Source organism: Portunus trituberculatus, chromosome 50 (assembly GCF_017591435.1).
Source record: "Portunus trituberculatus isolate SZX2019 chromosome 50, ASM1759143v1, whole genome shotgun sequence".
NCBI lineage: Eukaryota > Metazoa > Arthropoda > Malacostraca > Decapoda > Portunidae > Portunus > Portunus trituberculatus.
In genome coordinates this window covers 19,621,760-19,648,674 of record NC_059304.1, presented here as the reverse complement: position 1 = coordinate 19,648,674, position 26,915 = coordinate 19,621,760, and the positions used below count along the sequence as shown (strand labels likewise).

The 26,915-nt window shown below is 38.5% G+C and overlaps 3 protein-coding genes across 7 annotated transcripts in view; 1 reads left to right on the top strand and 2 right to left on the bottom strand.

The window, feature by feature from the left end:
• LOC123499609 (clavesin-2-like) overlaps nucleotides 1-4,862 on the top strand; it is a 40,328-nt gene extending 35,466 nt beyond the window's left edge. For all 3 annotated transcript variants that reach the window (XM_045247890.1, XM_045247891.1, XM_045247892.1), the window contains exons 3-6: nucleotides 841-1,117; nucleotides 2,022-2,196; nucleotides 2,472-2,582; nucleotides 2,749-4,862. In XM_045247890.1, the coding sequence (XP_045103825.1) occupies nucleotides 841-1,117; nucleotides 2,022-2,196; nucleotides 2,472-2,582; nucleotides 2,749-3,198 (1,013 nt within the window). In that variant the 3' untranslated portion in view covers nucleotides 3,199-4,862. The remainder of the gene's footprint in view (nucleotides 1-840; nucleotides 1,118-2,021; nucleotides 2,197-2,471; nucleotides 2,583-2,748) is intronic.
• Nucleotides 4,863-5,588: 726 nt separating this feature from the next.
• On the bottom strand, nucleotides 5,589-12,679 carry LOC123499610 (phosphoglycerate mutase 2-like). The gene is made up of 5 exons (XM_045247893.1): nucleotides 12,044-12,679; nucleotides 10,656-10,888; nucleotides 6,998-7,140; nucleotides 6,482-6,603; nucleotides 5,589-6,023 (listed from the first exon to the last, which is right to left on the bottom strand). Exons 1-5 carry the CDS (start codon nucleotides 12,321-12,323, stop codon nucleotides 5,857-5,859), a joined length of 945 nt encoding a protein of 314 aa, XP_045103828.1. The 5' UTR covers nucleotides 12,324-12,679; the 3' UTR covers nucleotides 5,589-5,856.
• Nucleotides 12,680-16,072: 3,393 nt separating this feature from the next.
• LOC123499496 (tRNA N(3)-methylcytidine methyltransferase METTL6-like) lies at nucleotides 16,073-26,623 on the bottom strand. Of its 3 annotated transcripts, XR_006672997.1 has the most exons (15): nucleotides 26,517-26,623; nucleotides 24,599-24,790; nucleotides 24,186-24,267; nucleotides 23,114-23,275; nucleotides 22,766-23,001; nucleotides 19,113-19,273; nucleotides 18,827-18,866; nucleotides 18,424-18,468; nucleotides 18,188-18,218; nucleotides 17,930-18,013; nucleotides 17,650-17,696; nucleotides 17,445-17,478; nucleotides 16,626-16,691; nucleotides 16,428-16,457; nucleotides 16,073-16,206 (listed from the first exon to the last, which is right to left on the bottom strand). XR_006672997.1 is itself a non-coding variant. In XM_045247526.1 (7 exons), exons 2-6 carry the CDS (start codon nucleotides 24,772-24,774, stop codon nucleotides 20,952-20,954), a joined length of 819 nt encoding a protein of 272 aa, XP_045103461.1. In that variant the 5' UTR covers nucleotides 24,775-24,790; nucleotides 26,517-26,623; the 3' UTR covers nucleotides 19,137-19,273; nucleotide 20,951. The 3 variants fall into 3 exon arrangements, 1 of the variants encoding a protein (XP_045103461.1); XR_006672996.1 differs by lacking the exon at nucleotides 18,827-18,866; XM_045247526.1 differs by lacking the exons at nucleotides 16,073-16,206; nucleotides 16,428-16,457; nucleotides 16,626-16,691; ... (4 more) ...; nucleotides 18,424-18,468; nucleotides 18,827-18,866 and adding an exon at nucleotides 20,951-21,114 and having other exon boundaries at nucleotides 19,137-19,273.
• Between the last annotated feature and the right edge of the window lie 292 nt (nucleotides 26,624-26,915).

The following is a 26,915-nucleotide window of genomic DNA, read 5'->3' as shown; positions in this document are numbered from 1 at the left end:
TATCTACTTATAATAGTAATAATGATATTATTAATAATATTGATATTAATATTAATCATTGTAGTATTAATAATTATCTGATGTGTGTGTGTGTGTGTGTGTAATTCACCACCACGGTTGTCTGCTGGTCTTCCAGCCAGCCTTACCCGTTACGGAGCGAGCTCAGAGCTGATAGACCGATCTTCGGTTTGGACTGAGACCACAACACACTCCACATCCCGTACCTACTTGCTGCTAGGTGAACAGGGGCTACACATAAAGAGGCTTGCCCATTTTGCCTTTCCGCACCCGGGACTCAAACCCAGGCCTTCTCGGTTGTGAGCCCAGCGTGCTATCCACTGCACTACGGTGTGCGTGTGTGTGTGTGTTCTCCCACTCTTGCTTGTGTTTGTGCATGTGTTACATTGTATAGTATTTATACTGCCCTGAATGGATGAGAGAGGGAGAGAGAATATGGGGATTAAGCAGAGGTGATAGGGTATGAGGTAGGGTAGGGTGATAGTATGAGAAATGTAGAAACAAGCAGAGAGTGGGGATGGGGAAGCAGACATGAAGCAGAATTGAGAAAGGAGGTGTGGCTTAGTATATGTCATGAGTCTTGGCCTGTATGATATTTACCTATTAAAACCCTTTTGAGTTGATATATCTCTCTTGATAAAAGTAAGGGTAGGCAGGCTGCTTCATCAAGTAGGGAGCCATCTGTGTGCATTAATTCGGATCAGAAATAAGACACAGGTATATGCACACAAAACCTGGATACATTTCCAGTCAGGTGAATAGCATGAAACATAATACTTAATAAGATCAATCATGACATACACATTCTGCATTTGTTTCCAGCTTTCCTCAGAACAGATCCTGCTTTCTTGATGCGCTTCCTTCGAGCCAGAAAGTTCAGGGTGGGAGACGCCTTCCTGCTGCTGTGCCACTACTTTGAGTACCGCCAACGCCACAGAGATCTCTTCCGGGGCCTCAACGTGGGCGGTGAGTGTGATGGCAAGGGTGAAACAGCCATCCAGACAGCCCTTCTAGATGGCCTGCCAGGGGTGCTGGCTGAGCGGGACCCATGTGGAAGGCCTGTCATAGTCCTCCTTGCTTCCAACTGGGACCACACAAAGTAAGCATTCCATTTGCAAAACTCCTGACCTTGAGTGGCATCTTATCACACCCATCTATATAAATGATACTGCTTGACTGAAGACATGACACCTTTGTCTTATTATGAAGTATGATTATACATGTTTACCTGTCATTTCCTTTTTTGTAGTATTGCTCCTGTGTACAATGCAAATTACTGATATGAGATGAAAATTAAAAACAGCAAGGTACAGGTAACTCTTGATTTACTTGTGTTTAATTTACGCGTTTTTGTTAATACATGACCAAAAATAAATATTATAATTAATTAAATTTGTGCAATCGGTTTGCTTATACACGATCTGGACCACATACCACATCCCCCCCATTATCTATTGTTTCTTATGAAAATTACAAGTTTGTTTTACGCGAATTTTGAAATACATGATGCCTCTTGGAACGCATCTATCATGTAAATCAAGAGTTACCTGTATATACTGTAGCTCCTCCAACATTCACTTTAACTCTGTCATTGTGAGCATGAAGCTATAAACTCCTGGCCCAGCTTTCTATTGCATGAACTTACACATGACCTGAATACTAAGCCAGGTCAAGGAGACATTTATGAGAAAAGCATCCTTTCATGGCCACTGGAATTATACATAAGATGACAGCTTTTTAGAACTATCTTTCCTTGGAGTGATGGAAATCAGGTTATTTCATTCTTCTTTCTTGCACAATCTTTACGCTTTGTCTCCCTTATTTTTGGGAAACAAGATCATTTCATTCTCTTCTCTTTGCCTCTTATTTTGGGGAAACAAAGTTATCTAGTTCTTCTCTCATGAATATTCTTTAATGTTATATTTTTACCGGTCTTCTTTTGATTGGTAAAATAAAAATATGATAAGTCACCACTGAGATCTTATCCAGCACACATTTGGCAGGTATGACGTGAGAACAGTGTACCAGGCTGTGCTGCTGACCCTGGAGAGGTTGGTGGAGGATGAGGCAGTGCAGTCCAATGGAGTGGTAGCCATCCTCGACTGGTCCAACTTTCCAGCCAGACTGACCACCAGTTTATCACCAAAACTTCTCAGGCTCATGCTGGATGGACTACAGGTGACTCAACTATCACTTCTGTCTACTGAACTTTGAAGATATACTTAGTTCTGATCTCATACTAATAAGTAATAAAGATCATCTCCACAATCACCACAACTACAAGGCAGTAAAAAAGACAAAGAGAAAGGGAGATACAGGGATATGGTAATCTCATGTATACCTGAAGACAGTAGAGACAGACAGAGAGAAAGGGAGAGCCAGAGAGATAGGATAGTCTTACTGATACATAAATAGTTGATAACACATTTTGTCTCTCATTTCTTCCATATTAGGATGCTTTCCCACTGCGTCTGGGAGCCCTGCACCTTATCAACCAGCCCTGGTATGTGGAAGCAGCCTTGGGTCTTGCTCGGCCATTCCTCAAGGAAAAACTACGTTCAAGGGTCAGTTTTGCATACAAATAAAGAAAGAGACTCACTTCAGTATTGTATCTGAAACTTAATTTGAAGTAAAATATTGCTGGAGTAGAAAAGGATACATACATTTGTAGACCTCAAATTACATGATAAAGTGAATCCATCTCAATGAATGCTCACATACTTTTTGCAGATACATGTTCATGGGAATAATTTAGCCAGATTACATGCCCAAGTGCCACCGAGGCTCCTGCCTGCTGAGCTTGGAGGAGAGGGAGGAGAGTACCATGCACTCACCTGGGCCTCCACCATGCTTAATTACACACCTGCTCAGCAAACCACTGAGAAGACTTCACCAGCCTCCCCAGCTACTCCCACACCAGACCCACCAAAAGCTGTGCAGAGTGCAGATGTCAAAACTACAACAGTCAATGTGAAGACTAACTCTTCCCTCCTCGATACGACAGAATGCTCAGCCAACACCGCAGCAGACTCCCAGAGCACCCCTCTGGTGACCAAAAGTGAAATTACTGTAGAGCCAAGTAAAAGTTTTACCTCAATATTGTTTGGGTTGAGTGATTCTAACAGTGCCACCAATGGTAATGTTAGTGAGGGAGAGGATACCTCATTGAAGTCTCATTAGAGATAGTTATCAAAGCAAGATGTAGAATGGAAATCAATTTGATTCAAGACTCATTTTACATACATTGAAAAAGCTTTCACCAAGAGTTTTGCTTTAAAGCTGCAGTATCAGCTTTTGTTCTAGTTTGCATGTGGTGCTGGTGAAAGTTTGACATGGTGAATACCTTGTGTACTATGTTCTTCCTGAATCATATATACGTATATGTATACGTTCATACAGTACTTTCACTCAGAAGTTATTTATTTCTCCAGTGCACAAGACATTTTTACATATTATTACAAACGTACTTATTCCTGAGAATCCATTTATTTTTTATAACAATTTTCTGCTGATTGCCAATGTTTACATGAACTACAACACTCTTGCATGGAGCCTTCACTGTAATGTTAAACTGTTCTAGTCTTTTGTATGTACTGAGAATTCATGACAATATGTTAGTAAGGCATTGTCCTCAAGGAAGAACTGTGATGACTCGGTCAAGGTTATCTCTTGGTGGTAACATCATGTAAGCTGACTGGAAATGCACCAAAGGGAATCCTATCTTCATCATGTGTTCTCGTAATTTTTCTATAATTTGGAATGCGAAATAATTAAGTAATCAGAGTTTAGTATTCTGATGACTTGTATTGGGCCAAGAAAGGATTAGAAGAATGTGATTCACTCAGTATGGGCTGCAAGAGAGTACTGCACAAATGCAAATTTCACTATTTTACTCTCTCTCTCTCTCTCTCTCTCTCTCTCTCTCTCTCTCTCTCTCTCTCTCTCTCTCTCTCTCTCTCTCTCTGTGTGTGTGTGTGTGTGTGTTTGTCAAAGAAATAAAGGAATTAAACCTCTTCATTTGTGGTCAGTTATGAACTAATCATACCAATACAACCATTTGTACTCAAATAAATCTCAGTAATATTTTGGCCCACTATTGTATTCATATACTTAATCATAACTTATTACTAGTCAAGTGTTCTCACAAGAAAATATTTGAGATTTCTTCCCTATAGTCTATGATTTCTCTTTGTATTTATTTTTTGGCAACATATCAGAAAGGTTTCTTCAGATCCAGCTGTCTTATCACAGGAGCAGGTGATGCAGGTCTCAGGTGCTCATCCCATCCTCAAGCATTTCAGTTTATCATATCGAAGAATTTATCAATTTCATAACAATTATGTAATTAATTCTGGCCTTCATGATCAAGAAAATTCCTTAATACTGCTTTGCAGAGCTTCAATAATTTGCATTCAATACAGTATAAAATTAGAAAATATGAGCAACCAACAAATGCATTCAATAATGTCAGGGATGGCTTTTGTTCACCATTACTGAAGTTGCCATATTGCAGACAAACACATACTGTATTCCAGTTTGACAAATGTATGTATGTAATGTAGTGCTTGTATAGCACTGTATTTCTATAACAAGCAAGCAAAAGTTACTTATTACTGTACAAGATTGAAATCAAATTATGATGATTATTTCTATGTGATTTGTATTTAAGTCATGATTTCAGCCAGACCTTGAAGAAACCTATTTGCAAGATGTATAAAGGCTTTTAAGTGATGGGCTTTGAAAATGCCAATGTAGGCAAGTTGACAGTAAACAAATATTAAAATTATGATTTTCAATATACATGTGTATAATTTTTACTAGGCAATAAAGTTTTATACAAAATATATTAGACCTGTATCATACCTTGATGAATATACTCTAGAATGCAACCCTGGGAGCAAGGCAACTCTGGGTGCACTGAATGCTTCAACATAAACCTCCCTTGTAACACCTCATGCTGCTGGCACCTCTCACTAATTCTATCACTATGCAACAGTGAGTGAAAATAAACACTTCCATAGTTGTGATGCTTACAGAAATTACCAAATCATTGCCACTAATGAATCATGGAGCATTTGAAAAAGGAATCCATTAAAATCTCCAGTAGTTCTTACTATGGTAGCCAAATGTGAATGGATGTGAAATCTTGAAATAATGAAAAGAATATATAAAAGAGCAAAGACATCACTTTCTGAGATGATCAAATTAGTCAAAATTACATGAAACAAAAAATGTAACCAATCTGAAGTGTGAATGAGGTACAATTTGACACATTTCAAATCCATTTCTTTAATGAGGATCACAGCCTAGTATATGGAAGGGAAAAAGCAAGTACATTATCAGCATAGGCAAAAAATAAAAGCTAGTAATGAGAAATCAAGAAAAAAAAAAAGGTAAGTAAAGCTTCTGGAAACTATAATATTAATGGAATATGATGTGTATATGTTCATGTTTTGTGAATGAGGCATAGCAATCATGAGCAGCACATACTTAAGTCTACTACAACTCTATTTATTTTGATTCAATGTTTTAAGCACAAATTCTTTCCTTGTATCAATCAAAGAAGCATATTTCATAAATAAATTTAATGTCATTCATACATTGATACATAACTTCACAATACAGCAGACACATACACATACATCTCTGTATATGGGCTGCACAAGATCCACAACAAAAGAAGAATGACTAGACAAATTTTTCCTGATCAAATGAAAGTTCTAAAAAAAAATAATAAATTTAGCATTCCATTTTGAAATAAACCATAACATATTTAGAAGAAGAGAAGAAAGATACCAACTCCACCAAGTGACACAGTAACTATACAGCTCGAAGACTTTACTTGGCCTTGCCCTGAGCAGCCACAGCTTCCATGGCCTTGCGCACCGTCTCCTCATCACCAAGGAACTTCATGGACACAACAGGCTTCAGGTTCTCATCCAGCTCATATACAAATGGGATGCCAGTGGGAAGATTCAGACCCATGATGGCTTCATCAGACATGGCTGCAACAAAATGTTGTGTTTATTTCACTGCCCCCTTCAATGGTGAACACTTATCAAACTCTGAATATCATGTTTTTTTTCTTTATCTTTCTTTTGGGACTGGCATTCTGTGAACTTTTTTTCTAGAACTCTACACAATCCTTATTTCCTCTTCCATAATACTTGAAGGTTCCAAATATGACCATAAAGACACCTTTGACATTATACTAGCTATGTTCTTAGATTTCTATTGCGGTTTCTTCCTTTACATTTGTATTTTCCATTAATATGGAATGTTTAAGGTTATAAGAAGAGAGACCAGGAGTATGTTTGAGAGAAGGAAGTAAGGTGAGTCTTAGTACAAAGTGAAGGTGTGATGTAAGGGAAGAGTGAAGGTCAGTCTGGAAGGAAGAGTCAAAGAAGTCAGGCATGGCTTTCCTTAACAAATTGCTTTGGAAACCTGCCAATACAATACTCACAGTCCAGGTGCTTAACAATGCCACGGAGGGAGTTTCCGTGGGCCGCAATAAGGATCTTCTTGCCTGCCTTCATCTGGGGCACAATGGTGTCATTCCAGTAGGGCAGAGTGCGCTGAATGGTCCTGCATGACGAAAAGAAATAGACCCAGTCATGTTTGTGATAATATATAGTTTCTTGACCTAAAAGACAAGAAATTCCCAATAATATATCTTAGAATGGAATTTCATGGAGAGAGAGAGAGAGAGAGAGAGAGAGAGAGAGAGAGAGAGAGAGAGAGAGAGAGAGAGAGAGAGAGAGAGAGAGAGAGAGAGAGACTCCAAGCATACATGGATGATACTAGACCAAAAGCAAATAAGGACATGCTGCAGCTGTACCATTAAGGAGGTTCTATGAAAGATAGATCTCAATCAGTAAAATAAAACATATCCAAAGGAACAAAGATAAATAATGTGAATAATACTCATGAGAACATTAATTTTTCATGCAATATGTGACACATGCACAAAGTTACTTACAGCTTCAGAGATTCAAACATGGGGAACTCTTCTTTGCTGGGGCCATTAGCATAGCGGGGATCCTCCAAAATTTCCTTGTAGTGAGGGTTGCTCTCGTCCATTGGTGGAGGAGGAATGTCAAAACTGCGACGCCAGATCTTCACCTAATGGTACAAAAAAACATTACACATCAAAACATTATGTATTGCAGTACTTCTATCCTTCAATGAGGTGAATGTAATTAAAAAAAAACAACCTTGTGGAGTAGGCAGTAGTCACCTGCCGCCCGGTGGAATACTCCAGGAGAGGTACTTACGGGGATGTAGGCAGTGCTGCAGACTGAGTGATTCCCCGTGTCCTCTCTTCCCGGTTCCCTTTGTGGTCTCATTTATACAATTGAGCAGCTGCAGCCTGCCCTCTAAAGACAACTTCTACTACTTCCTACACTACACTACAACACCTTACACTTTTACACTCTCTTCAAATCAAAATTTAATAATGGCTTCACCACGCCCTGCCTCGGAGTCCCCCTCTGGGGAGGGGACCATAAATGTCCCCAGGTCGGACTGCCCCTCTGCTGTCGACCTTGGGTGTCTTGACACTTCATCTAATACTTTCACTATCAATTTCTGCAACATTCGTGGCCTTCGTTCTAATTTTCAATCTGTGGAACACCACCTCTCCTCTACTAAACCTCATCTTCTCTTCCTAACTGAAACACAGTTGTCTGTGACTACTGACAGCAGCCCCTTTTCTGTTCCCTCCTACTTGCTCTATCCTCATTTTCAATCCAAAGCTGGATGTTGCGCATACGTGCGTAACGACACCACTTGCTCTCGTGCCCACAATCTTGAATCTTCAGAATTTTCTACCATCTGGCTAAGACTTCAATGTCACTCTCTAACTAAATTCATCTGTGCTGTATACCTCTCACCTAATTCCTCTGACTATGTAAAATTCTTTGACTATTTGACTTCCAAGGTGGAGCACATCTTATCTCACTTTCCTTTTGCTGAGATCTCCATTTTAGGGATTTCAATGTTCACCACCAGCTTTGGCTTTCATCTTCTTTCACTGACCAACCTGGTGAACAAACCTTCAACTTTGCTATCCTTCATGACCTAGAGCAGCTAGTGCAGTTCCCTACCCGTATTCCTGACCGCCTTGGAGACACGCCCAACATTCTTGATCTTTTCCTAACCTCCAACCCTTCTGCTTACTCTGTTAAACTTTCCTCTCCGTTGGGCTCCTCCGACCACAATCTAATTTCCGTTACCTGTTCTATCACTCCAGTGCAGCCTCAGGACCCGCCTAAGCGGAGGTGCTTCTGGCATTTTAACTCTGCTAAGTGGGAGGAACTAAGGCAGTACTATTCTGATTTCCTTGGGATGATTATTGTTTTCATGTCAGAGATCCTTCTCTTTGTGCCGAGCGCATAACAGAGGTGATTATCTCTGGCATGGAGCTATACATTCCTCATACTTTCTCTAACCCTAAAGCTAAAAAGCCTTGGTTTAACTCTGCTTGTTCTCGTGCTGTCAATGATAGAGAGGCGGCTCACAAACGGTTCCGTAGCCATCCAACTGCTGAAACTCATGCCCTATATATTTCTGCCCGTAATCATGCCAAATCTATTCTCCAACTTACTAAAACTCTTTCATCAATAGAAAATGTCAAAGTCTTTCCAATTCTAACTCCTCTCGAGATTTCTGGCATCTAGCCAATAATATCTCTAACAACTTTACTTCTTCGTCTTTCCCTCCTTTACTTCATCCAGATGGCTCTACAGCTGTCTCTTCTTTTTCTAAAGCTGAACTCTTCGCTCAAACCTTTGCTACCAACTCAACTTTGGATGATTCTGGGCATATTCCTCCTACTCCTCCACCCTCTGACTACTTCATCCCTAAAATTAAAATTCTTTATAAAGACGTTTTCCTGGCCCTCTCTGGCCTTGATTCTCGGAAGGCTTACGGTCCGGATGGAGTCCCTCCTGTTGTTCTCAAAACTGTGCTTCCGAACTCGCTCACTGCCTGGTCAAACTCTTTCATCTGTGTCTCTACTTCTATTTATCCTTCTTGCTGGAAGTTTGCTCACATTCAACCTGTCCCTAAAAAGGTGACCACTCCAATCCTTCTAACTACCGCCCTATAGCTTTGATTTCCTGCCTTTCTAAAGCCTTTGAGTCTATCCTTAATAGGAAGATAATGAGGCATCTATCAGCTCACAACCTTCTCTCTGATTGCCAGTATGGTTTCCGTAAAGGCAGATCTACTGGTGATCTTCTTACTTTCCTAACTGAATCTTGGTCATCCTCTTTAGGGACTTCGGTGAAACCTTTGCTGTCGGCCTTGACATATCGAAAGCCTTCGATAGAGTCTGGCACAAATCTTTAATTTCTAAACTACCCTCCTACGGATTCTATCCTTCTCTCTGTACCTTCATCTCCAGTTTCCTTTCCGATCGTTCTATTGCTGCTGTAGTAGACGGTCACTGTTCTTCCCTAAAACTATCAACAGTGGTGTTCCACAGGGTTCTGTCCTATCACCCACTCTCTTTCTATTATTCATCAATGATCTCCTAAATCTGACTCAATGCCCTATCCACTCCTATGCTGATGATACCACCTTGCATTATTCAACAGCGTTCAACAGACGCCCAACCCAACAACAATTAAATGACTCAAGGCGAGATGCTATAGGACGCCTAACTTCTGATCTTTCACTTGTTTCTGATTGGGGCAGAGAAAACCTGGTTTTGTTCAATGCCTCAAAAACTCAATTTCTACAACTATCTACTCGACATAACCTTCCAGACAACTATCCTCTCTTCTTCAATAACACTCAACTTCCCTCTCCTCTACATTAAACACACTCGGTCTATCCTTCACTAAAAATCTAAACTGGAAATTTCACATCTCTACTCTTGCTAAATCAGCTTCCAAGAAGTTAGGTGTCCTATGGCGTCTTCGTCCATTTTTCTCTCCTCCCAGCTGCTTGCTCTGTACAAGGGCCTTATCCGCCCGTGTATGGAGTATGGCTCTCATGTCTGGGGATCCACACACAGCTTTACTAAACAAGGTGGAATCTAAAGCTTTTCGTCTTATCAACTCTTCTCCTCTAACTGACTGTCTTGATTCTTTAAGTCACCGCCGCAATGTTGCATCTTTATCTGTCTTCTACCGCTGTTTTCATGCTGTCTGCTCTTCTGAACTTGCTAACTGCATGCCTTCCCCTCCTGCGGCCTCGCTGCACAAGACTCTCTACTTCTTCTCATCCCTATTCTGTCCATCTTCCTAATGCAAGAGTTAACCAGTATCTTCACTCCTTCATTCCCTACACTGGTAAACTCTGGAACTCTCTACCTGTGTCTGTATTTCCACCTGCCTATGACTTAAACTCTTTCAAAAGAGGAGTGTCAAGACACCTCTTACGTTAACTGGACCCTCCTTTTAGATTTTTTTGTTTTTTCTTTCTCCTACTTTCCTCTCAACAGGGCCTGGCAACCAGCGGGATTTTTTTTTTTCCAACACTGTTTTCCCTTGGCCAGTGCCCTTGTAATGTAAAAAAAAAAAAAAAAAAAAAAGACATATTGAAGTAACTAATAAAAATATATCCCAATCTTTCTGCTAATAGGTTTTCAGTGTGATTTGAGCAAAGTTCTCTCTTTCAACACCACCCACCTGCTCTTCACCGTGTTTCTGGGCAGTCTCGGCCTTGTTGAGGCCAGTAAGGCCACCATAGTGACGCTCATTGAGACGCCAGGTCTTCTGAATGGTGATGTCCTTCTGGTTGATCTCCTCCAGAATGGCCTCAAGAGTCTTGTTGGCCCTGGTCAATACAGAGGTGTGGGCAAGGTCAAACTTGAAGCCAGCATCCTTCAGTGCCTTCCCAGCAGCATGAGCCTCCTTCACACCTGCAGGCAAAACCATCCGCTTAGTTGTGCTTAGCTTGCAGAAATACACAAATACACAACACTTATAAATATGGACAGATTTTCAAAACAATTGTACATTATTCCTAACATGTTCGGCCAGACAGCCTATTCCTAATGTGTTCAGCCAGACAGCCACAGCAACTAGTTTTGATACGATTAAGCAGGCACTCATCTGAATGACTGACTAATCAAGGTGCCATCACAAATCAACCTATGTGATCTGCATTATTTATTGCACATTTGCTTTTCCCTAAATCAGACTGGGTGCGATCCCACATACATACTACCAAATTTGAAGCAAGACCAACTTTGTAACATGGTGGTTCTTTGCCCTTCATCACTAATAACCTGAACTAAGTGAACACCCTCCTAAAAAGACTAACTGTCTTCACATCCAACAGAATTGATACAACTAGACAAACCTTCCATGCATCAAGTTCACACTGGGTGCAGTCAGTAGATGGGTTGGATGGTGCATATGATGTTAAACAATTTATGTGATTCATCCATTTATCTATTAGAAATGAACAACCTGGTCAGCAATGTGTCTATTAACAGCACTGTCCTTGCAAGGATTTACCTTGCCAAGTCCAATGTCACTTATGTGACCTTGAAGCTACCAGGTCATAATTTATTATATAATAGGACAAGAAGTAATTAAAATACATGCACAAATACATATACCACTACAATGATATATAAATATCTTATCACACAATAAAAGAAAAGAATCATGATTATGATAGTGTACTGATCAGTCAGTGACATGAGCCTGCATGTGAATCCAGCCCCCACACCGAAGCCTGAACTATGCTCTGAATTCACGAGAAAAGAAATTACATACAAATAACATGATGCAAAAAAAAAAATCCCTCCTCCATTATGGCACGTAGTAAATCGGCAAATCATGCACCACTACGATTTTACCTACAGTTTGTTCACTGACACTACATTCTGAATATACTTATGTAATATCTCCTGTATAATAAGAAGACATTGGCATTGTTATAATGTCAATAATGTGTTGAGAGTGAGTGAGAGAGTGGTATCATTGGGACAGAGCGGAGCCGGTGGTAAGTACTCAGCAAGCAGATAGTCCAGCAGGTGACCATAATGATGGTGACACTTTCTTACCCTGCTCGGAAAGTTGAGCGTCGTGCCAGCCGCAGAATTTGTTCAGCTTATTCCATTCGCTCTCACCATGACGGACCATAACAATCTGATACTTGGCCATCTTGGAGTTGTGTGTAGTGGTGGTGAGATCCGAACAGGGCGACCAGCTGAAGGAGACTGCCGGCGGAGGACGTGCTGGCGCTGACACTCGTCCGCTGCACGACCTCCCTGACCTTGAGCACGTCCCTAAGGCTGCCACTCTCGCCATACAATGCAATGTCCTGCCACTAAATATATACATAGTAGCTGCACGTGATACTCATCCACGATCAAATGTTAAACCCCAGCCTGTGGCAATGTCATAATGTAGTGTACACCTTCCAAGTATCGGTATTTTCTTCCCACCGCAGCTTCGTGATCAATGCAGGGGCACCAAACTTTTCGATTCCCGAACGCTTCTTTCCGACCCTCCCCTTTTCTCTTCTTACCAAATAGCTAAAAAAGAATTTCCTGTATATGTGACACATGCAAGACTGACATTCGATCAATACAAATGACGATGATTCTCGGATGTTTAGCAATATTCATGGGACACGTTATTATTAGCATAAATGTCGCATGAAAAATGAAAATAATGATAAGTTAATACATTTCATCTACATAGTATGATGGGAATGATTTTGTGTTATTCACCACCACGGTCGTCTGCTGGTTACCCAGCCAGCCTTTCCCCTACGGAGAGCTCGTAGTGACCGATCTTCGGGTAGGAATGAGATCACATCATACACAACACACAGCGGGAAAGCGAGGCCACAACCCCTCGAGTTACATCCCGTATCTATTTACTGCTAGGTGAACAGGGGCTACACATTAAGAGACTTTCCATTTCCCTCGCCGCTTCTCGGGACCCTCTCGATTGTGAGTCGAGGGTGCTAACCACTACACTACGCGGTGTATGTATAATAACATTTCTTTGGTCTCATAACAGGAGTCCACACAGCCGTAATTACACCCTGCAAATACTAGATATCAGCCCTATAATAATACAAATGTACAGTACAGGTCATGCCGGACGGTGATATCCCCTGTACCTGACTTGGCTCATAATTGCCTGGCAACTCTGCTAAGTCTGCTTGAACCAGGAAGGCATTCTGTCATCTCATCTACGGGATCTGAAGACTTGGTCGTTTCTGGAAAAAAAAAAAAAAAAAAAAAAAAAGTGTAGCGTGGTATCATCAGCGTGAGAATGAATAGGGTTTAGATCACTCATGAATGATAGGAAGAGAGTGGGCGGGTGGCAGAGCAGAAATTAATCCTGCAGGGACACCCCATTATTTATTAAGATTTGTGATAACCATGGCCGTCTACCAGAACGGTCACAGACGAAACTTCAGATAAAGTTGCACACACAAAAAGTGAAGCCAGCGCGCTATTGCTCCGCTGGTGCCCCTACCCCCCTCACACCCGAAACATTACCAGCCGCCCATTGAAAATATTATGGAACGTCCGAGCTGTTACTTATTAACCGTCTTATGCCCATGTTTCGAGGCTGCCCATCTTATATTTGTCCTCAAAAGACTTGTAAGTCATGGCAAACTGTGACTACTAAGAATTAGGCGGTAACCATACATACAAATTAGATAATAGTGTTTTACAGCCTTGGTGGACATGGGTGAGAGGTGGGAAGCTGTCTTTGGACAAACGTATGACTGCACAAGGTCATGTCCTCATGTACACGTAGATGTAAACATGAACATACTATACATTTACATTTAAATTAAGGATAAATAAATTGTATATCAGGTGAAAGTTGGCCTGAGGGTTGATTTTTCTTGGCATAACAATTACGTAAAACATGGATATCAAATACTCTCTTGATATATATATATATATATATATATATATATATATATATATATATATATATATATATATATATATATATATATATATATATATATATATATATATATATATATATATATATATATATATATATATATATATATATATATATATATATATATATATATATATATATATATATATATATATATATATATATATATATATATATATATATATATATATATATATATATATATATATATATATATATATATATATATATATATATATATATATATATATATATATATATATATATATATATATATATATATATATATATATATATATATATATATATATATATATATATATATATATATATATATATATATATATATATATATATATATATATATATATATATATATATATACATATATATATATACATATATATATATATATATATATATATATATATATATATATATATATATATATATATATATATATATATATATATATATATATATATATATATATATATATATATATATATATATATATATATATATACATATATATATATATATATATATATATATATATATATATATATATATATATATATATATATATATACATATATACACATATATATATACATATATATACATATATATATATATATATATATATATATATATATATATATATATATATATATATATATATATATATATATATATATATATATATATATATATATATATATATATATATATATATATATATATATATATATATATATATATATATATATATATATATATATATATATATATATATATATATATATATATATATATATATATATATATATATATATATATATATATATATATATATATATATATATATATATATATATATATATACAGACCTGGGGGTTGGGTGGGGGAACGGAAGAAAGGGCCTATTATCTGTATGTGGCAGGTAAAAGCTAAACTGTCAACAAATGGACCACACCACATCGGGCTATGTTATAGTTTAAGCAATTGGTGGTGATAGTATAGAGAACAATTCTTGATTGTTGTGTTTACACCTTACCCTTGAATCCAATACCTTGCTTACGTACTTCTTACAAGTTGACAAAATTATGAAAAATAAATACAACTACTGTATAAGCCAGTAATAAAATAAGTAAAATGTCATTCAAGTCATTAGGATATTAAAAAAACTTTCACATTATTATTGATTTAATAAAAATAATGAAAATACAATATATACAACAGCTCCCCCATAACTGAGGACTGCACTCTTGACATTAAAATCCTGTCAAGACAAAAACTTCAGAATAATTGTCCTAAAAGCATATCTTCCAACATCACATCAGACAAGACAACACCACTGGTGGACCAACTTCACCAGCCATGTGTTAGACACTAGTCACCTGACAGGATATGACAGCTGCATCAATGCCCACATGCACACACTAGGGCCTGACAACACCTCACTACCCATGGATCCCCCCCCCCCACACACACACACACAAGCCAGAGGACCGGGGTTCGATTCTCCGGCCGGGTGGAGATATTTGGGTGTGTCTCCTTTCACGTGTAGCCCCTGTTCACCTAGCAGTAAGTAGGTACAGGATGTAAATCGAGGAGTTGTGACCTTGTTGTCCCGGTGTGTGGTGTGCGCCTGGTCTCAGGCCTATCCGAAGATCGGAAATAATGAGCTCTGAGCTCGTTCCGTAGGGTAACGTCTGGTACCTCGTCAGAGACTGCAGCAGATCAAACAGTGAAACACACACACTCAACAAGAACACCTGTTGCTATGCTGCCCTAACCTCTCCCATTGCACTGCTCTCCACTCCACATCCACATTCTACACGAGTACACCACCTTCTCTGATTTTATAAGACAAATCTTAACATAACCACAAAACTTGCCTGCTACCAGTTCTGTCTGAGGCTGTGGCATCACAGTCTATAAGGCCCCCAAAAGTCCCAGCAAGAACAAGACAACTTGGAAATACTTAAGGAAAAATGCTGGGGGTCAAAATTGCAAGAACATTCTAAATATATCAGGTTATTGAAGAAATACCTTAGGAAGTACAAGAACTAAGACACTGCAATACAGTACAAAGAAAGCTAACCAGATTACAAGATAATTTTTGAATAAATTTAATATTTTGCTAAAAATATTTGAAATACTGTACTAATTTAGGCTACCTATTTGGGATCAGTCATGTCTATTCAGACAATTGCTCAAGCAGCAGCAATGCCAGCACGCAGCACAGGGTAAACCATTCTTGCAGTCCACACACAACCTATGAAGAATATCAAGTGTTAGATGCTACACATAACACTAGAGGCATTTCTATATATTTGTTAAATTCAGAAGTAGCTAGTAGTGATCATATTAATATCACTGCATTATTTTGTCATCATAAATATGAGGGAGGCAATACAACTGGGATTCACCAAGCATATTTGACAAGTTAACTGAATTGAATAGTCATGAAATGAAAAAAAAAATCTTGAAACATACCTCATTACTTTGAAGCTCACTTCACATGACCTGAGAATAAAATATTTAATTAATTTTGGCCAACAACTTTCCATGACAACCTTTAGATAAATATCCTCAGCGATCTTGGTGGTAAAAGTAATCATTGACCTCAGAAGTAGCAAATAGTAATCATCATGTAAAGTAAAGTCTGTCAAAGAAGAATGCTACAATACTCACAGACTCAAGACTCCACCACCATCAAAGCACCAAGTACCGGCGTATCTCCATAGATCCATCATAACACTGCAGGATGGTGTGGAGAAATGTAGTGTTAGCAATGCAATATAGTTTTCCTTTTAGTTAATATCAAATACAAACATCAGCATTGGTTAATTTAGCAGCATTGTATTTCAGATCTGGTGCCAGTTATCATCATTCATGGTTTGGGTCTAGAAATTAACAAATCTCAGGTGAGATTTATGCAAGTACATGACCATGAATGGGATGGATGGCCAGTGTGAAGTGAATGTTAAATGCATAAAGGTAGCTTAAAGCAGGATGGCTGCAGATGAAAGAAATGTGGTGCACCCCAGTAACATAAAGCCAACAGCAAATTCTTAGATAACTTCTAAAAAGTAATATACCTATATATATATATATATATATATATATAATGACAAAACCATTAAATTTGATGGAAGAGTAAGAGGATTGTGGAGATCAAAACGTAAGCTAAAATTGTACCATCATGGAAAAGGAAAAAGCACTCTGAAAAGGTATGAATATGTGGCCAGAATAGAGATAATCCTGTGAAAGCATGCAGCAGCCAGATGGAAGGGAGAATTAGGGAAAGATTGGGTGGAAAGATAGAATCAAGAAAACAAGACATCTAAACCTGGAGAGAAGAGACTGCACAATATAGATGTCAACAAAATACAAGACCAACCCACGAATCCCAGCAGAGATTAATAAGGGAAAAAAAATTATCTCATCCCCAGCTTCATGACAATAGACAAGTCAACTCTTTTTATGATTACACAGCAGCCCTCTACTAACCTTCCATAACACCACTGCAAGCCACCACTAACACCTGCAATGAAAGGACACAATTAGCCTTTAACTAGTTAAGGAATGACAATCTAAATACAAAGAATATCAGTAAAAAATTAGAGTGACTTGAAATATAATCATTATTTATCATTGATAAATGTTCATCACGAAATACCTACATCAAAAGTAAATAGCAGAGCAATCAACTTACCAAATCCAACATTCCCAAGCTTCAAATAAATGACATTCCAACCCAGTCTGAAAATAAAACTAACATTTAATAAAACACCAAAGGTAATCTGGCTGCAATTATTCAAAACACATTTAGCTACAAACACCAAATAAACTCAACAAGTTCAGAACAATAATGCAAACTCCAGAATTTTTTAAATTCTTCTCAGGGACTTGCATACCAAAAAATCAAGGATCACAAAAACTTTCAGCATAAAAGACCATTGTCAAGTTGCAAAAAACACCAAAACAAAACTAACCTTCAATATTTGATTTTGGGCACCGTATTGACAAAATGAGCTTAACCATGCCCAAGATCATCTGCAGGTAGTTGGGTGCTGTATCTGTAATATAAGGAAAGCAAAAATTAGCTCTGCCCAACAAATTTAAGATATTACATAGCAACATGTTTTGGAGTCAGTTAGAGCTAATAATACCATCAAAGATAATTCAGGAACTATGTTTATCATCATTATCTAGTTCAGTATCTGGACAAAGGTAACATAAGCAACACACACCTGTTTGGAGACAGCAGTGCTGAGTCCTCACCTGAAAAGTAAATAGCATTCAATAGCAGACCTTAGCAAGGAGGGAATTACAATACTAACATGAACCTCAGAGATCTTGGTGGAAAAGTAATCAGCATTATCAGAAGTAGCAAATGTGTCATCGCGAATTAAGGTGACTAAATCCAAAGTACTTAAGGATACCTCAGACTAAGAATATAGTTCGCATGAAATGCATTGCTTCTTACCCATTCTCTCCAGGACTGAATGATCTTGATGCTTCCAGCACAAACCTACAATGAAAAGACACACATCAGCCAAAAGATTTACCTTGGACCTCTACAACTGTAGCATTTTCTCCTCATATTTTATTGTCAAAATGTTTCATCATACAATGTATTAATGAAAGCAAAGTTCTTACTTTAATGTAAACCTATCTATGACCTAATTACCAAGTTGGCAAAAAACAACTGGAGAAAACTCCAATGCACTTCTTAGTAACCACAAAGATACAAGGTGGCAAGAACTGAAATTATCTTTTTAGGAATATATTGAAATCTACAGAAAGAACAGGAATTTAATTGTTTCTCTACATGCAAGGTGTGATAGTTAAACATGCAAATAGATCCCAAAAATTGATAACTTACAAACCTGGACTTTCCCATGTCCCAGACATAGAAAAACCCAGGCTCTGAAAAATGAATAAAATGTCAGTGTCCAAGTCAAAAACACTACAGATATAAAATCAACCGGACTTGCCTTCAGTATGTTGGGACAGTGTTCATCAAAAACATTCAGGCAAAAGATGGTTACTCATCATGCAAACAATATTGTGCTGTTACACTACTGTTGCAATACAGTTTACTCAGTGTGAAGAAACAAAGCCTTGAGTGAGTATGGTGTACTTGCTAACAAATGTCATTACTGACTTGCATACCTCATTCTGTAGGCTTCAAGAATTTCCCTTGAATGAAATTCCTCCGTGCATTAACACCTTCCTTCTTGTTTACAGTTTGGCGAGCCACGTAATGACAACTAGCAGCAGTGAACCCAGCCTCTTGGAAGAGACTGCCTAGCTCGTCCTTGAAGTAATATGCCCTTCAAGAGAGAAACAAACAATGCACATCACTTTCAGAAAACAATCTATATCCACACACGGATCCCACTCCATTAATGCAACACTATAACCTTATGTAATACACACACGGTTTTCAGTACAGCCATGATAAGTGAAAAATCTACCAAAATTATCATCAATATGAACCTTCACTCTCTATGCTGATGATACTCAGTTTTACTTAACAGTTAACAATATTTTAGATACAGAAAATACATTGACAAGAGTTATGGCTGTTATTAAAGGATGGACGAATAAAAAACAGTTGAAATTAAATGTAAAGAAAACTGAATGTTTGTTTATTGGAAAAAAGAGTGGCCTTAGGAGGTTTAACGAAGTGCAAAGTTTACATGTAAATGGTACAAATATTTATTTATCTCAAGAGGGTTAAGGATTTGGGAGTCATAGTTGATAAGTATATAAGCTTAAATGATAAAATAAATGAGGCTGTGAGAGTGGCAAGGTATAATCTGAGGAACATTGCTTTCATAAAGAGATATTTGGATGAATATTCTGTCAAGTCTCTGATTCAAAATCATGTAATAGCCAAGGTGGACTACTGCAACTCCTTGTATTATAACCTGCCAAATTATCAATTAAGGAAATTACAACTGACAATGAATAGGGCTGCCAGAATGATAAAATATGTTTCACCTCGCGACAGAATAACGCCTGTACTCATTGAGTTGCATTGGTTACCGATAAAGGCTCGTATTGCTTATAAAATTTGTGTGTTAACTTATCAAGTCATGACTACTGGAAAACCTGTTTATTTAAGAAAGTTATTGCATCCATTTGAGGTTAGGACAAGTGTTGTAGTGGCATGCAGCAGATGAGTACAGGCTAAATGAGCCAAGATGTAACTCAGATACGGGTTTCAGAGCCTTTCAAGTGTGTGCTCCAAGACTGTACAATAGGCTTCCAGTGCAGGTCAAGGCAAGCAATAGCATTGAACTTTTTAAGAAAAGACTAAAGACATATTTATTCAGGGATGCCTATGATATGTCAGATATGACTGTCACTCAACATTATACTGTGTAAGATTTTAATGTGCAATTTTTATGTTTTGATTACTTAAACTACATTACATGTATAGCTAGATTTTATCGTGTGTGTGTGTGTGTGTGTGTGTGTGTGTGTGTGTGTGTGTGTGTGTGTGTGTGTGTGTGTGTGTGTGTGTGTGTGATCAGTTTTTACAATATTTTATATAGTACTCTGCTAGGTATTGTTCATATTTGTATTTTATATTTAATTACTATAGAATAGAGGCTCTGCAGAGCACCACTAGTTGGTGGAGCAGGGTCTGAATGTAATGACAAAGAACAAAGAATAATAGTGAAGAACAATTGTACCTGAGCCGATTGAGGCAAAATGTATGATTGTACCACCTGCCTCACCCATTGACTAAGAATTTATCTACTTCCTCTTGACGGCCAGGGTGAAATATTTCCACACTGGTGCTTTTGGGAAGAAATACATCCACACTTCATACCCTCAACAATAACCACTTAGTTCACTATCATCTACAACATTTCATACTGGAAAAGATGCTACAAGGAATGGTAATCAAGTACAAAATGGCTTAAAGGAATGTGGTGAGTGGAACAGTTTACATAGGCTAACTTTTCTTCTATTACCTCCATTACTAACTTGCATACCTCATTCTGTAGGCTTCAAGAATTTCCCTTGAATGAAATTCCTCCGTGCATTGACACCTTCCTTCTTGTTTACAGTTTGGCGAGCCACGTAATGACAACTAGCAGCAGTGAACCCAGCCTCTTGGAAGAGACTGCCTAGCTCGTCCTTGGTGAAGTAATATGCCCTTCAAGAGAAACAAACAATGCACATCACTTTCAGAAAACATTCTCTATCCACACACGGATCCCACTCCATTAATGCAACACTATAACCTTGCGTAATACACACACGGTTTTCAGTACTGCCATGATAAGTGAAAAATCTACCAAAATTATCAATAGTGAAGAACAATTGTACCTGAGCCGATTGAGGCAAAATGTATGATTGTACCACCTGCCTCACCCATTGACTAAGAATTGATCTACTTCCTCTTGACGGCCAGGGTGAAATATTTCCACAATGGTGCTTTTGGGAAGAAATACATCCACACTTCAAAACCTCAACAATAACCACTTAGTTAACTATCATCTACAACATTTCATACTCAAGAAGATGATACAAGGAATGGTAATCCAGTTCAAAATGTGGCTTAAAGGAATGTGGTGAGTGGAACAGTTTACACAGGCTAACTTTTCTTCTATTACCTCAAAGTGAGTGAGTGTGTGTGTGTGTGTGTGTGTGTGTGTGTGTGTGTGTGTGTGTGTGTGTGTGTGTGTGTGTGTGTGTGTGTGTGTGTGTGTGTGTGTGTGTGTTTACCTAGTTGTAGTTTTACAGGGCCTGGGCTTTATGCTCGTGTGGCCCAGTCTCCATATCTACACTTAACCAATCTTACTTTAAAAGTATGCATACTCATTGAAGACACTACTTCTTCATTTAAACTGTTCCACGTCTCAATACATCTTTGCAGGAAACTATATTTTTAACATCTCTCAGACATCTTCCTTTTCTCAGCTTTTTACAATGCGATCTTGTGCTTCGAATGTCATATTCTTCTCTCAGGATCAGTTTCTCATTATCCACTTGGTCCATTCCGTTGATCAATTTGTAAACTTGTATCAGAACTCTTTGTTCCAGGGTTGGCAGATCCATAGCCTTTAGTCTCTCCTCATATGTCATGCCTTCAAATTCTGAAACCATTCTTGTAGCCATTTTTGATAGTCTCTCCAACTTCCTTATGTGTTTCTTTTTATGAGGGGTCCACACTACTCCTGCATATTCCTATCTGGGTCTTATTATAGTACTTATCAATTTCTTCATCATTTCTTTGTCCATGTAGTGAAATGCTACTCCAATATTCCTTAGCAAATTATATGTTTCTCTAAAAATTCTATCAATATGGCTTACTGGTTGATTGTTTTCTTCCATCGTCACTCCTAAGTCCTTTTCCTTTTTTTACTTTCTCTAGTTCTACTCCATCTCCCATCTTATAGATTCCCACGGGTCATCTTTCACTCTTTCCCATTTCCATGACATGGCTTTTGTTCACATTGAATTCCATTTCCCACTTTTTACTACATTCCCAGATCTTATTTAGGTCTTCTTGCAGTATTTCACAATCCTCCTTTTGCTTTATTAACTCTGCACAGTTTCATATCATCTGCTAACAGATTTATGTAGCTGTTCACTCCTGGCATGTCATTAATATAAATGAGGTAAAATATTGGTGCCAATACTGACCCCTGTGGCACTCTGCTTTCTACTGCTCTCCACTTGGACTTCATATCTTTAACTATTACCTCCATTACTGACTTGCATACCTCATTCTGTAGGCTTCAAGAATTTCCCTTGAATGAAATGTGTGCGCCTAAGTATCACTAATACCAACTACAACATACCTGGTCCCATCCTGGCGCACATACAGCTGTGAGCCTAGCTTGCTGCCTGGCCCAAACCTCAGCATGGCCATATCGTATAGGCCGTAGTCCCGCACTAACACCACGCCACCAGGACGCAGACACCGGTACAGGTTGCCAATGACGTCCTTGAACTTGTCAGGATGAATGGCCGACAGCACAAATATCATGCTGATTATATCCATTTTATTACCATCCAGCTTGCTGCTCAACTCTTCCTGTAATAGAGCAATGCTATCAACCTCTTGCCGGGATGGTTTGTTGCATTACTTTCTCATAACACTATTCTATACATGAACATCAAACTCTCAACAGACACTTCTTAATTACCTTAACAATGTCACACTCAAAGGCATGAATCCTGGCTGGATCATATTTGGGGTTTTCCCTGATGAACTGGACTGCTCGTGAGGAGAAATCACAAGCATACACAAAGAGGTTTGGGTCATCTTCAAGCAAAGGATAAATAAAGTTGCCAACACCACATCCAACCTGAAAATAACGGAAAAAAAAAAAATAAATAAATAAATAAAAAAAAAAAAATAAATAAATAAATAAAAAAATAAAAATAAAAAAAAATAAAATAAATAAAATAATAACAGTATTACAACCATAATTCCACATACAAAACACCAAACAGATGGGAGCTACTTTCACTGAATATGAAATAACGAACGAGTATGGTACCTGTCAGGCTTTAGTAAGGCAAATGTAACAATGTATACAACAGTGCAGAGAGAAAGAGAACCAGAAAAGTTGAGTGATATAATACAGGTGATACACAAGTGTTTCCCATCCTGACCACTTGCTGTTCAAGCCACCTAAACAGCTGCTGCCAAACACAGATAGACACACACACACCAATGTTTGTCCACAATCTTTAAACCTGGTTAATGATGCAGTAAAGGTCAATGATGAACTGAGGTAACTAATGATGGAGCCTTTTTCTAGTTCATATACAGCTAATGACATCCAAGTACACAAGTCTATATCTTGCCAGCAGAGCAATAGTTAAGCTGGGATGTACCAAAGTGGCCCAAGAGACTCCCTTTCCACTGGGGGATGATAGGGCTAGGTGTAAATGATGTATATACATGTGCATGGTGCTGTATCTGAGCCAACCCATGATGAATTGCCACCCTGGTATTACAGTATATTCAGGTAAACGGATTTACCGAAATAACCCAGAAACACTTCCAGCACTACACATTTCAGAATAATACAATGAAGGGCAGAAGGCAATCATTTTTTTTTTCATTTAAGAGTAAATATCAATCTACAACTCTTTATTGTGCATACCTTTACTCAGTAACAAATTACTGAGGGAACTTTGAATATCCAAATTTCCATTACACATAATATAATAGCTAGCAAAGGCCAGTCCACCACCATGTGTGCTCACCTCTAAAAGCACCCGAGATACTTCCCCACCTCCAACAAGCTCCTGAAACTCCCTCGTTGTCCAATGACGGTCTTTGAAGAACCTACACAGAGCATGAGGTTAAAACGATGCTAACAATGCTTTAATTTGTAATACTAATCTGCAGGAAAAGCAAAACCCACAAACAAGCACATTAAAATCACACTTGCATCTGATGGCTAGATAATGTCACGTCAGGTTTAAATTAATTCAGTCCACTAAACTAACTGCTGATCCCAGAAATAATAGCCAAAAAGTGGATGTTAAATTCCACAACCCAGCCACTATGAAAACCTCCAACCACTTAAAAACATTAGATAGGAAAACTATCAAAGTTAATGGCAAAATAATAACATGTATAGTAATTACCCCTAACACAAACAACTCTCGCCCACCTGGTCTCATTGCGCTTATAGAACTTGTCCCAGTTCTTGGCAGCTTCCTTCTCCAACTTCTGCTGATGAAAAGCGGGCACCAGGCCCCGCGCATCCTGCTTCAGCAGTGACTGTTTCTGTGACTCTGTCAGAGCTGGCAGCTTTTCCATAACCTGGTTCTGTTCTTCTGAATCCATACTGGCATTCTCACTCCTGAAAATGTTAGAATGTAAAGATATATTAAATTCGTAAACAGTGATCTTTATAAGTTAATCATCCATTTACAAATAAAATATAAAATAAATCTAATAAAAATATACCAATAAGCCAAAAAAGGCTAGCATTTAAATGATTTAAAAGAAACCACTTTTTCACCACGCCTGGATAGCTATCACGTCATTTAGGACATTCGAGAACCCACACAGCTGCACACGCATCTTGCATCTCCACCTCCACCACTTTCCAGAAATATCTTCGCCTTGGGGGGTTAGCAGCCCGCGTTGGTGCATGGTTATCTAATCACAAGATGCCTATATCTGGGCCCCCACTAAGCCAAACCAGTAGTTTCTGTCTGATGCCACGGAAACAGGTGTCCTTGAGATAACGATCCATTGTGACACGTCAACTTTACTAATAACCGACATGTTATTTCCACCAGTACGGATATAACCAGACAAGCAAAGCGAACGAATGATAGATAAATTAAAATAAAATGTTTACTTCTCAATTCACTGGGGTTAATGAAAAACACTACCTTGTAATCTGCATCTGAAGAGGGAAATGAATAGGACAAAGCTTCATAGTGATAGCCAAGAGATTTTGCGAGTAAATGACGATAAGAGAGAGAGAGAGAGAGAGAGAGAGAGAGAGAGAGAGAGAGAGAGAGAGAGAGAGAGAGAGAGAGAGAGAGAGAGAGAGAGAGAGAGAGAGAGAGAGAGAGAGAGTTACGTGTTACTCGGGTGATATGGTTACGAGTTCACCAAGAGGTTTTACGACATGGATAATAAGCACGCATATAACTATTGCTGAGATCACTAGGCCAACACGTGGCAGTACCTGTACCTCCACACGTGTCGAAATGTTCTAGAGTTTTCTGAAAAGCTTTATCATCACCGCTTTCTAAAGGCTCTAGGTAGTTATTTTTATTTTTTTTTTTGAGGGTATTTCTCCTATTCTTGTATTAGATTTCCAGTTAATCAAAAGGCTGTCTTGAAAAGTAGGGTAGTCGTCTCTGGGCTCATACAAAATTGTCGTGGTGAGAGCGAGGCGTTTCTGAATACGGGAATTATATAGGAACTGCCACGTGCATATCCATTGGCTTCTTGGTGGTTCCTATTATTTTGAATGCCTATTAATTGACGTTCAGGGTTTTCTTGGTCACATATCGCACCAAGTCTAGTACGTAAGGAAAAAAAAAAAAATGGTAAAACTGAAGCAAGTTCATTAAAAAAAAAAAAAAGTCGATCTCGCTCCACTTCCTTGTATATGCCGTTTTCAGTGAGAGAGAGAGAGAGAGAGAGAGAGAGAGAGAGAGAGAGAGAGAGAGAGAGAGAGAGAGAGAGAGAGAGAGAGAGCGTGGCATACTTAAGCCCGGAAATCGCCAGTCTCCAAATAAGTCTGTACAGGTTACATTCTTAATTCCCACCAACACTAAACTGAAGTACACGAATACAAGTTCCGGAATAAAATAGTAATAAGTGCAGCACATCTCAATAAACCCAAGAAATGCACCGATCACATTTGAACACGCCGCCAAACCGGTCAGGGTCCCACGTGGCGCCACAGCCCATCACCGGTGTCCCCAGTAGCCATAGCAACACCGATCTTTATCCAGGGACATCGCCCTCGGGAAGAGCAATGATCTTTGACCCAGCTGTGCTCAGTTTCATACAAGTGTTTCAGATTATCAATGACGATACAACAGCCGCAATTAACTCACCCGAAACAGAAGAAGGTTTACGTGTCGTCCTCTCCTGGTGCCGCGTCCGAGGAAGTGAGACAGAATCTTGACGTCACCTCACTACGCCGCCTCAACACTGCCAACAACCTCTAGATTTAGCCATAATTTCCTCTCATCCAATCAAACTATGCTTCCATTACCCACAAAGCTTATATCAGATTATTCCTATTATTTGTGTACATATTTAAAGAGGATAGAACGGAGGAAAAATTATGTAGTGAATATACACTAAAATCTAAAGTGAAGTTCGGCTCTTGATGATTCTAGAAAATTGTTGCTAGACGTGTACCAATGACAATGCGCCGAGGGTGATGACGTGAACCAATGCAGGGCCAGGATTATGTACCACGTGGTTTACGAGGACCAATAGTAAAGGTC

Bases quoted from the DNA above. Each gene is read 5' to 3' on its own strand.
- LOC123499610 (XM_045247893.1), bottom strand. From the start codon at position 12,323: ATGTATATATTTAGTGGCAGGACATTGCATTGTATGGCGAGAGTGGCA. The intron at 7,141-10,655 runs GTGGGTGGTGTT...TTGTACCATTAG, and splicing joins AGAAACACGGTGAAGAGCAG to GTGAAGATCTGGCGTCGCAG. The intron at 6,604-6,997 runs GTAAGTAACTTT...TTCGTCATGCAG, and splicing joins ATGTTTGAATCTCTGAAGCT to GACCATTCAGCGCACTCTGC.
- LOC123499496 (XM_045247526.1), bottom strand. From the start codon at position 24,774: ATGGATTCAGAAGAACAGAACCAGGTTATGGAAAAGCTGCCAGCTCTG. The intron at 24,268-24,598 runs GTGGGCGAGAGT...TGCTCTGTGTAG, and splicing joins TATAAGCGCAATGAGACCAG to GTTCTTCAAAGACCGTCATT. The intron at 23,002-23,113 runs GTAATTAAGAAG...GCTCTATTACAG, and splicing joins TTGAGTGTGACATTGTTAAG to GAAGAGTTGAGCAGCAAGCT.